Below are 12017 nucleotides of genomic sequence, written 5' to 3'. Positions count from 1 at the left end.
AGCAACAGGGAAACAAGTAGCTGACAGTTTTTGAGCATTAATACATGTCCCAGACACCATCCTTAGCACTTTATACATATTAGTCTATTTGATACTTGAAATAACTCCATGAGGTGTGCATACCTCAATTATCCTCATTTTATAGAAGAGGAAACTGAGAGTTTAAGAGTTAATCGCCCAAATCACACAACAAATTCGTGTTGAAGCTAGAATATGAACCCCAGGCAGTGTGGCACCAATGCTATTGTCCCACACCATACCAGATTTCTCAGTAAATACTTGTTATACTAGAATTACGAGTTGGAAACTAATGAAACCAGTTCAGATTAGGTTAAACTGAAAAGGCATCTGTTAGGAGGACATGGAATAGCTCACTGAGTCAGTAAGAAGCCTGGGGAACCAGGCTTGGAAAACAGGCAGGTCCATGAAAGACTGGGGAGCAGAGAATACAGCTGGATGTGCCAGGGGAAGTGTGGTTACGGGGCCACTTCTGATGCTGCCGTCACTGGCCAGCACAGGTACCGTGCTGCTGGCACGGGGCCACGGGGCCACGGGACTCTCGGATCTGCTGCCATTGAGGATGTCGCAGTAGTAATACTAATGAACATCTTGAATGCTCTGTCATCTTTGCGTAACTCAGTAAGATTCAGAGGCCCAGATAGAAACATTTGCTTGTTCGGAGTCCAGGCCACATTTTCCAAAGGACAGGTCCAGGGTGCTTTTTGATTGAATTACTACTCTGGGCAGAATAGTAACAAGAAAAAAATGGTAAGCAACTTCAGTAGTTGAACTCTAAAGATTAAGATACTTTCTCAGAAAAACTTGACCCTGTTATGTGGTGAGATAGGTCAGTTAAATGATTTGAGGAGTTGGTGGTTAACGAATGAGAAGGCACTGGTTACTTATTTGTTTAAATCCAGTTATGTGCTGATGACTATTTTGGGTTCATTCTGTTTGGATCATGGATTACAGGGCATAATAACTTCCAGGTGGCTGATAATTGAGTCGTAAAGTACATGGTTTTTTTTTTTCTGATTAATTTTAACTGTAGGTAAAGAAATGGACTGGATATCAAAAGGTAATACTCTTTAGAAAAAGGCTGATAGTTTTGTTCTTAAATATGATTGGGATCAACGTTTTAAGAATTTTGTTGTACAGATCAAACTTTACTTTAACAAATGTTGTAATAAAACGTTTCAAGCCTTATCTGATGACTCACTGATTTTAAGCACTAATCCATATAACAAGATTTTGGTGCAGTACAAGGAGTTGGGTCAGGCCATGAATAAGATTTGGCTTTTATCACACAACACTTAATTAAAACTCATTTCACTAGGTTTCTGAGCTTAAGAATAATGGTTACACTTTTTGAGTGCTTACAATCAGCCAGACAATGTGCAGAGTACTTTGTATATATCTTCCCTTTTAATCCTCATAATAACTCTATAATGTAAGTATTATTATTGACACTTCAAGGATGGAACTGAGGCTGAGAATTACTTGCCCAAGGTCACGCAAGAAGAGATGCAGTTGGGTTTTAAATCCACATTTGTCTGACTCGCCAGCCTGCTTTTGATGGCAACGCTGCACTGTGGAAGAAAAGTCATTAATTAAATCGCAAGTTAACTCTGGGGTACCATTCTTGAATTTTTAGATCAAGAGATTTCCTTGTCAGTAGTTCTTAGAGAACAACTTCCTGTTTTCAGATTCAGTAACTCGGGAAATGTCATTCCATCCAAGATTCATTCCCTGAGTTAAAAGAATATAAATTGTTATTGCCACGTAGTCGTTGTTGTCTATGCCATTCTCACACATGTTGTCATATGGGATGTGTGGGTGAGACGATTTCTCACAATTTGGGTAGGATGGGCAGGGTGCGGTAGGCGGTGTGGCATCTCAGATCGTCTCTAATGCTCAAAACCACTGATTATTAGGGATTTGTGAAAGTATTTAGCCCTTTCTTGAAAAACCTTCTGTGGGTGCCATCTTTTGACGGGGACAAACTCTAACATTTACCAAGCATCCTGTAGTGGAATTTTTGCTTTTATTTGTGTTCACTTTTCACTTGGAGCTTCAAGTTCAGTTCAGATTTTCTAGGATCGGGAAGGCAAGTTTTCTTCATTGTGTTATAACTTGCACGATTTTGACTGAGTTTGGTGACTTGTGACCAATTTTTAGTGTTTTACATGTACTTTAGTAAACCAGTGAATTACGGAAGTCTCATCTCCACATTAAAAACCACTTCCCCTAACCCTAACCTTAGTACGAATTTTTCTTTCCTGCTCAGTGTAGTCCATGCGCTCGTAGAACTACTTCCTATGAAACACACACACGCAAAAGAACAAAAAAAGTGCTGGTGGTCCTGATCGTGTAGTAATAGCCCAAGTTCAAGGAATGAATGCAGCCAACGTGATACAGGATAAGAGCCAAAACCCACTGCTGTCATGACAGAAGATGATGTTAAATAATTTTTCAAAAATTTAATACTCATTATACTGATTTTGTTTACTAAAATTCTGTCAATTCTTTTTGAATATGAAATGTTCTCCCCTTGATTTTCTTTTTGTTATGAGGATAGTTTTTTTTTTTTTTTTTTTTTTTTTTTTTACATGTATATTTTTCAAAAATCTGCTTTCAGGGTATCAAGTGGAGCCCTCAAAAGCCAGATTTGGTACTGGGGTCAGGGGTGAATAGATTCAAGGCTGCACCTGGGAGCCCCTCTACAACTGGCTCTGTGCACATACATCCAGCATACCTGGCTAGGCTCAGTGCTTTTTAGTCAGATATATAGATACATGTCCTGGCAGCGAGAGGGGAAAGCTGTTATGTCTTCATTGTCATTAGCAGAGCTCTCAGGAAAGGCCTGCTTTATATTCTAACAGGAGAACTTATTATGTGTGAATGGAAGAATTAATAAGGACCTGAGGTTTCCTCAGTTTGCAGAGGGGTACACCCCCATATGTATGGTGGATAAATGTCTTTTTTTCTTGTAAGTAACCAACATATGGGAGAGGTAGAAATTATTTGTAATTTGCATGTCATTATAATGATAATTTAAAAAGTGGCATGGTTCTGGACCTCGGGCAGGGGCTTAGAAAGTTTCATGGTAGCAAACTAAGCATTTCTTGTAACAGGATGTGAATGGCAACGGAATGCTCTGGGCGATATTAAATTGGGGTGATTTTTAGAAAGTGACAAATGTTTTATGTTTCCTAAATCTGAGATGGGTTCTACCAGCTCCAAATGGCTGCCAAGTTATGTTATCACTTGCCTGCTTTGTAACTGCCTCAATTATTTCCTTCCCCAGCCCTGTATGATGAGATTCGTCAGTTTCGCAAGACCTGTGGGGAGGCTCATCTCAAAACCATCTTAGCAACAGGAGAACTTGGATCTCTTACTAATGTCTATAAAGCCAGTATGATAGCAATGATGGCAGGTAAGTGTTCTATATTCAAAGGATGATATGTTGAATTGATGTTTTTAGGAGAAATAAGTAAGTGAAAAGATTTGGCTGTTAGCTAAAAAGTGCTAACTGCTTGGAAATTTTTGTGGGAAGGGTCAGATATTTTGTGAATACATGTACAGTGTGAAGTGGTCACAAACTTGGCTTTCTTCCACATTTTTTTGTGGCATTTCATCGCTGCACTATCCTTGGAAGGCAGTAGATGGCTCTCTTGTTAGTGAATTGCCTTCTTGTTATTCTTTGATTATTCATTCATCAACATATGTTAGACAGGAATTTCTTTAACTCTGACTTATTCCTCTCTGTGAATTTAAGTGTTTGATTTTTCCCAGAGATGTATATCTATACTGTCTAAGGCAGCATGTGCTTTTGTTTGCGTTAATTTTCCTTTTTAAATGTAGTGCAGTATCGTTGCTTTTTATACTTTCAAGCGCAGGTTGAACTTATTCTTCATCTCCATGAACAGCAGGCCTGTCCATTCGTACATCCAAGCTTGAATCCTGGGAGTCCAGCTTGATTCCTTCTTTTCCTCATCTTCACGTAAACCAGTGGACAAGTCTTGAGAACTCTGCCTCTTCACCATGTCTAATACATCTTCACTCCATCCTGCGTTCTGCTGTCTTCAGCCATTGCCATCCCCCACATGGATCACTCCAGTCTCCTAAATACTTGCCCTTGTCTCCGTGTTTGTCCCCTTCCAATCTGTGTTCCACACTGTTGCCAGAATGATCTCTTAAAGATGTTAATTCAATTTTGGTATTGCCTGCTTAAAATCCTTCCGTGGCTTACGCTGTCTCCGAACCCTATCGGAGACAAAGAAAGATACTTGTGCACCTGTAGACTTGAGCTAATATTTGCCAGCAGGGCACCTGAGAATCCAGTGGGTTTAATGTAATCTTGCATGATTACATAAAAGAAAATGATTCTTTTACAACATAAGACAATGTGAAGGTGTAGGGTATATGAGGAGAAGAGGTGATGGAGGGAGCAGCCTTCTCTTCAGCAAGATGTGAAGGAAATGTAGTTCACTTATACAAATGAGAAACAACACACACACCAGGCCTTCACTAGACACTGTATTCTACACTGCCCCCCTCCACTCTCACATCACTTTCTGAGGGCCAGGGTCACCACCAGGGGCACCTGGCCTGCTCACTTGAAAAAGAAAATCCTTCAGTGGCTTCCCTTCATCTTCAAGGTAAAATATAAATTCCTTCAGGCTGTTTTTAAGAAAAGGTCCTTCTTGAGACCCTGCCTGTGCCTCTATAGTCTCCTCATTTTCCCTTCATAACATATTCTCCAGCTGTATGCAATTCCTTGTGCCCTGCAGGTGGCACCATCCAGACCTTTCAAGTCTTTATACGTGCTGCGCCTCCTGCCCGGAATGCCTTTTGCCCAAGTAATTCCTTAACATCTTTGGATTCAGCAGAGGTGTCACTTTTTTTCAAGAGTGTTTCCCCTAATACTGCTTCCTCCCCTACCACTTGGTTCGTTACCTCCTCTGTTTGCCCCCATAGCGTTCCGTTGAAACCTCAGTCAGATGACATATCCTAATTGAGTACAGTATTGAATTTCTAAGTGCCTTACCAGTGGCTCCATGTTTGGGTGAAGGTACGTGACTTCTCAGGTTTTCAATCTGGGCCTCTTTTGTAGTCACCCTCTAGATTTTTCTACTCGGGTACTTTTTGAGTACTGTCAGACCTAGAATTGTTCCTTGGAACTCTACTGAAAATCAGCCAGCTAGGTGTTCGTGAAGCTGTTGCTGTGCTCATTGCCAGTCTTTTTGTATGACGTCTGCTCTGGTTGTCTCATTTAGAGCAAAATGAAAATCTAAGGATAAGGAGGATTGGAACACTTTATCTGTTATACTGGCATTTCAGAGGTCCACAATAAGAGATGAGTCACTGCAACCCTTATGATCCTGGATGAAGCCCCTTGGAGTCCTAGGTAGACCAGTGACTCATGCTCCCTGCCAAGACAATGGATTGCTAGCCTAGAATGCTGTGATCCAGGTCACAACAAAAGTGTATTCATTCATTCATTCCAACCCTACCCTACTCAGTGCTGCTCACGATGGGAACATGTCTGAAAGCCCCTCTTCTACTCTCCACCCTACCCATCCACAGAAAAAAGTGTGAGTGGGAACATGCTCTCACCTGTCTTTTCCTGTCTGCTTATATCCCTGCCCACATTGTTGTTCATCTCTTTCATTTCTTTTAATTGGTGTCTGTTGAGCACTTACTGTTGGTAATAAGACTTGTATTTGTGTTGTGCTTTACCAGATACTTTAAAATAATATTCCCTCATCTTCACATCAACCCTGTGGTAATGAAGAAACTTAAAAAGTAACTTGTTTTAGGTCACATATTATATATATTTTAGGTCATATATCTGTCTAACAGATAACATATAGTCATTATTTGAACCCAGGTCTTCTGGCTCCAGGGTTACTGCTTTATCAGCTGTAACACTGCTGTCTCTCAAGGTACCATTTAGGACCTTTGCAAGGTAATAGCAAGTGAAAACCTCCAGCATACTTCCTGGCCCATAGTTTATGGTTCCTCTTGTCTTAAGAAGGTATATGATAGAAAGTATGTTTTGAAGAATTATTAAAAAATTTGGACTAAATTTACACTTATATAAGTTACAGCTCTACTTCTTTGGTATTTTTTATTTATTTTTTCCTTAAAAATCAACTTCATTGAGGTAAATTTATGCACGTTGAGTTCTTAAGTGTATGATATGATGACTTTTTACAATCTGTATTTTCCATCATCTCAGAAATATTCTTTGTGCCCCTTTGCTTTCAGATTCCAGCCTTTTTACCTTCTGTCCCAGCTGCTATCAGTGCTCTGATTTTATCATCATAGATTGGCTTTGCCAGTTTAAGAACATCATATAGTTCTACAGTATACACTCTTTTGTGCTTTTTATCCCTCCATCCCCAAGATAATAGCTGTGAGATCTATCCATGTTGTTCTGTGTGTAAGGAGTTTGCTTAGGGGTATTCCATTGTATAAATAAAGTGAGTTGCCAAATTTATTGACATCAAGTGTATAATATCCCTATGTCTATAGGGTCTGTAGTTATACCTCATTTTTTACTGCTGGTGTTGTCAATTTTGTTTTCTTTCCTGTTGTTCTTTTCCCTTTCTTTCTTTCTTTATTTCTTTCTTTCTTTGATAGAAAAGAGTCTTGCTGGGGGTCTGCCAATTTTATTAATCTTTGAAAGAGCCAACTTTTTGCTTTGTTTTTTTTCATTGTCATTCAGTTAAAAATAATTCTAATTTCCCTTGTGATTTCTCTTGTTATTTAGAATGTTATTGGAGTGTTATCTAGAGTAAATGGTTACAGTGGAGCACCTAAATACATTAAGCAAATATTAACGGACATAAAGAGAGAAATCAACAGAATGTTTAACCTCCAAGTATTCTATGCTTTTCTAGATATCTTACTGTTATTGACTTATAACTTAAAATTATGTTATGCTCTGAGAGAATCTGAAAGAATCTTTTGTCTTTTGAAATTAAAGAAATTTATAGGCCATTTTATGGTGTAGTTAAGCATATGCTTCAAGTGCACTTGAAAATAATATCATATACATGACATTATATATTATATATAATATTGCAAGTATTAGTGGTAGTGTTCTGTAAATATCAAGTTGGTCAAGTTGGTTGATTGTATTTTTCAGGTCTGGTTTTGTTTTATTTTGTTTTGGTCTACTTGTTCTATTTATTACCAAGATAAGGGTGTTAAAGTCTCTAAATATGATTGTGGATTTGTCTACTTATCTCTTTAGTTTTGTCAGTTTTTTCTAAATGTATTTTGAAGCTTTGTTATTAAGCATATACACTTTTAAGATTGTTATGTTTAGGTTTTGAATTAGTGCATTCATTAAGGTATGTCCCTCTTAATCTCTGCTACTAGTCCTGTCTTATATATATTTATATATTTAAACTCTCTTTTATAGGCAGTCTTTTTTTTTAATCCATTTTGAGAATGTGTGCTTTTTAATTCGAGTGTTTTACTCATTTTCACTTCACATAATTTTTGACATGATAGGATTTAAGTCTGTCATCTTGCAATTAGTTTCCTATTTGTTCTGATCCATTTTTTTTCCTGCTACCTTTTGGTTCATGAAATATTTGATAGCATTTCATCTTATTTTTTTCTATTGGCTTTTTACCTACAGCCTTTTTGTACTTTTCAAGTAGTTGCTCTAGCACTTACAATATGCATCCCTTAATGACAGTTTACTTAAAATTGATATTCTACTTTATACTTCATGTAAGAACCTTAATAACAGTCCCATTTACACCCTCATTAGTCCTTTGAATTATTTTGGTGTTCTTCTTCATCCACCTATTTATAAATGCCTCCTTAAAATGATGCAATTTTTGTTTTAACAGTCCTTTGCTTTTAATTAAATCAAAAGAAAACTAACCAAACCAGTCTTTTATATTTTCTCACACATATATCATTTCTGTCTTTATTCCTTCCTGTAAGTCGGCCAGTGACTAATTCTCTTAGGTTTTGTTCAGCTGAAAATGTCTTCATTTCACACTCAAGTTTCAAGGATCATTTGCTGAATATAGAGTTCTAGGTTACAGTTTTACTTTTATTTCAGTGCTTTAAACACGTCGTTCCATTTCTTGGAATTCCATTTTTTCTTGTTTTCCTGTAATGTTTCATCTTACTCTGGCTACGGTCAATCAATATTTTCTCTCAATCTGTTTTTCACTGATTTGACTATGATGTGCCTAAATGTGGTCTTCTTTGTATTTATCATGTTTTTAGTTTGCTGAGCTTCTTGAATTTGTAGGTTGATGTTTTCCACCCGTTTTTGGACATTTTATAATTATTTTTTCAAATACATTTTCTACCCATTTTGTCTCTTTCCTTTCTAGGACTCTAAGTACATGAGTGTTAGATTTTATCCCACAGGTTATTGAGGTCCTGTTAATTTTAATTTTAATTTTAATCTTTTTTCCTCCCTCTGTACTTTTGATTGGCTAATTTACATGGAACTTCAAGTTCATTGACCTTTATTTTCTATCTCAAATTTGCTTTTAAGCCCATCCAGTGAAATTTATGCTATTGTACATTTTTAGTTTTAGAAATCCCATTTAATTCTTTTTTAGGATTTTCATTTCTCTGCTGATGTTCAACATTTTTTGACTCATTGGGGTCATGTTTTCCTATAAGTCCTTGTGAACATTTTTTTAATAGTTGATTACAAGTCTTTATCAGCTAATTTGTATGTCTGGATTATCTCAGGGTTTATATCTTGAGCTGCCAGTTTTCCAGTGCCTGAAAATATTTGCCTTTTATATTTTATTCCACTATATGTTCATTTATAGCAGGAAGGTAAATCTAGTAACATCTATTCTGTCGTGTTTGTAATTCTTCATGGCTTTTGTTTTCTCGTTAATTTAGCATGGAAATCTCAAAAGGAAAGGTATTTTATCATTTACATTCATAATAATTATCTTGTAATATGGATAGCCATTTAGATTATTGCAGAATTCTCTGGAGACTAGGCTACAGATATGTAACTGTGTAAGTCTGGTATCACATATCATTGTAAATAAAAAGTTAGTTAACCAAAGTGTTCACATTTTTGGTCAACTAAATGCTTAGTAGCCTACTTTTAGTTTAATTTTGCTTAGGAGTCTTTTAAATGTTTTAGAGGAAGGCACCATGGGTCATGGGAATTAGAAGACCCGGACTTCTGTTCTTTTTTTGCACAGTTTATAACCTTAAGTGAATAAATTAATCTGATTATTAATTCAAATTAAGTAGTGTGTATGGCTGCGTTATAAAGTATAAACTAAGTACTTTGTAGGTTATTAAAAAATACCAGCGTACCTTCCTATGCCATACTACCTCAGTCAGGAAGGAAATATAATGGCATTTTTTTCCCCTAGACTATCACAAGGCATTCTTCAGACTACCACTTTTTCAGAACCATTTGGCGTAGCTGTAGGAGATATAACGTATTGAGCTGGATTCCATTCTGTACTGATCTTAAAGCTTATTAATATGTTTGTAGGATTGTTCAGTGACTGTTAGATAGGAACTTGTTTTGTCAACTTTGGCTCTGTCTTAAAAAAGAAAGGTGTGAAAAGAATCTGATTAGTTGAGAACCACCATTAGATGTGGTCCAGTTAATTTTTTTATGCCACATTTCTCAGCTATGGCTATTTGTCATATTTCCTAATTCTTTTACTCTGGAAACTATAGCAGCCACCTTAGCTCTCAGATGTGATTCGTAATAAAATGTCACTTAACTAGGGATCGATTCCTCAGCAGCCACAATGATCCAGAACCAAACAAGGAACCAGGGGAAAAAGAAAGAAAACCTTTCAAAGAGATGAAATATATGTAATATAATCTACAATACAACAACAATAATAGATGATAACATTTCTTGAACATTTACTGTGTAACAGGTACTATTTTAAGGGCTTTATGTATATTTACATTGAACCTTCACACCAATTCTATGAGGTAGGTACTTTTCCATGGAAAAATGAAAACATCAGTTAAAAAGGATTTTTTGTGCTGATGCTGTGTGGTCATTATTGATATTTGGAAACATTCCAGATACTTCTGTCTTTGTTACATCATTTCCTCTGTCTGTTACAGCTTTCTCTCCTTCCCTTAGGTGTTTTTAAAGATTTAAATAAAATTTCCATACTTTGTCAAATCTCTCCATGATCCTCTAGGGGCAGAATTACTTAATTGTTCGTACCATTGTGCTCCTAGGACAGTTGTAAATACTAGTAGCATTTGTCATACAGTATCATCATCACTTGTTTCACCTGTTGAGTTTTTTGCAAAACTATGAACCCCTCTGAGCCAGGGGCTGTATCGTACTTATTTATATTCCTCTGTGATTACTACCATTCCAGGCATCTAGGAGAGCCTAAAAAAATTTTTGAAATACACGAATGAATGGATGAGAAAGAAAGATAGAGGTAAATAAAAGTAGGGGCGCCTGGGTGGCTCAGTCAGTTAAGCGTCTGTCTGACTTCGGCTCAGGTCATGATCTCACAGCTCCTGGGTTCGAGCCCTACATTGGGCTCTGTGCTGACCGCTCAGAACCTGGAGCCTGCTTCGGACTCTGTGTGTGTGTGTCTCTGTGTCTCTGCCCCTCCCAGGCTTGCTCTCTCTCTCTCAAAGATAAATAAATAAACATTAAAAAAAAAAAGAAAAAAAGAAAGAAGGAAAAGGAAAAACATGCAAAATAGAAATTGAAGATTTAGGCTCCTCTTTCTATACGTGCCACGACCTTGTAGAGTTTGGACATGTTATTTTGAGCTCAAAATCTTGTTTTAATTGAACAAAAAGATAGATAATTTATACCTTTGACAAAGAGATTATGTATTTGAGTATTGTTCAGATGATCTAAGCAGTGGTATGACCTATAAAAGGTTTGTGAGGATTCTAAGGCAGCTCGAGGGCCAAGAAAGGACTAAAAAAAACTTCCTGCCTTGGCTTTTTGGTCAAAGAAAATGGGTCTTCCTTTGACATTACTGGAAATGTGGTGAGAGAGATACAAATAAAGGAGGAAGAGAGGTAGGAGTAAACAATTTGAAGGGAATATAATCAGGAAAGAGAAACGAGAGCCATAGTTTTTCATCAAACAATCCAAGAACAAAGTGATAGGAAGTAAGATAGAAAGGGAAACATGCTTCTAGAAAAGAGAAGTCTAAAGCAGGACAATCTACTGCTAAGGGATTTCAGCCCTGAAAACGTACACATTAAGAATAATGCCAGAGTGTAGAAAAGTGGCTTTATCTTTCAGTAGCGGTGGACTGTTCACACACATGCAACAGCTAACAAGCCCCGCTCTGAAGTTATTCTAGACCTTATCTTTGGAAATAATGCAGGCATGATAAATAAGGTTGGAGTAGAAAAGCACTAAAGATGCAATCATAATGTCATCAGGTTTGAATTGCTGATGAAGATCTGTGGGAAGAGTACTAACACAAAAATATGGGGCTCGAGAAAAAGCAGACCGTGAAGGAATGCAAAATGAGTTTTGAACTTGGCTGGAATTCTGTAATGTATAGGAAATCAAAAACGAAAAAAGTAGGAACCAAGGGAGGGGATATTTGAAATTCAACCCAATAAGATCAGAGTAAATCAGAAACAATAAGGTGAAGCAGAGAAATAAAAGAAAATAGAAGGGAAGCCATTAAAAAAATAAAATGAAGGGGAGAAAATAGACAGTGGGAAACTTGTTATGACTGAAGGAAACCAAAGCCCTAAAAAAATGCTGTGATTAGTAGCAAAGTAACATATAAAACTTTTTAAAAACCGTTTTTAAAAATTTACATAAGAATCAAATAGAGTAAAGGGCAGTGTGGATTGAGCTTTCTAAAGACTGTCACAAGTCACACTGAGTCCTTCATCTTGGGCTGCAAATCTCTGTATACTCAAGGAGTATCGATCCAGATGGCACATCTAGACTCCTGTGGTGATCCAGCCTGGTTTTCTTGTTTGGGTTTTTTTTTTTTTTTTTTTTTAAATAAGATCTTGCCTTT

At 37.0% G+C, this 12017-nt stretch overlaps 1 protein-coding gene across 3 annotated transcripts in view; it reads left to right on the top strand.

Moving 5' to 3' along the window:
• DERA (deoxyribose-phosphate aldolase) overlaps positions 1–12017 on the top strand; it is a 118307-nt gene that overhangs the window by 67695 nt on the left and 38595 nt on the right. For 2 of the 3 annotated variants that reach the window (XM_058743567.1, XM_058743566.1), the window contains one exon: positions 3308–3436. The exons of the other annotated variant lie outside the window; for it this stretch is intronic. In XM_058743567.1, coding sequence (XP_058599550.1) covers positions 3308–3436 — 129 coding nt within the window. The remainder of the gene's footprint in view (positions 1–3307; positions 3437–12017) is intronic. 3 annotated transcript variants of the gene reach the window in all.

This window comes from Neofelis nebulosa, chromosome 8 (assembly GCF_028018385.1).
Source record: "Neofelis nebulosa isolate mNeoNeb1 chromosome 8, mNeoNeb1.pri, whole genome shotgun sequence".
Taxonomy (NCBI): domain Eukaryota; kingdom Metazoa; phylum Chordata; class Mammalia; order Carnivora; family Felidae; genus Neofelis; species Neofelis nebulosa.
Note: the sequence above shows the minus strand (reverse complement) of the source record. Positions and strands in the feature narration are given on the sequence as shown.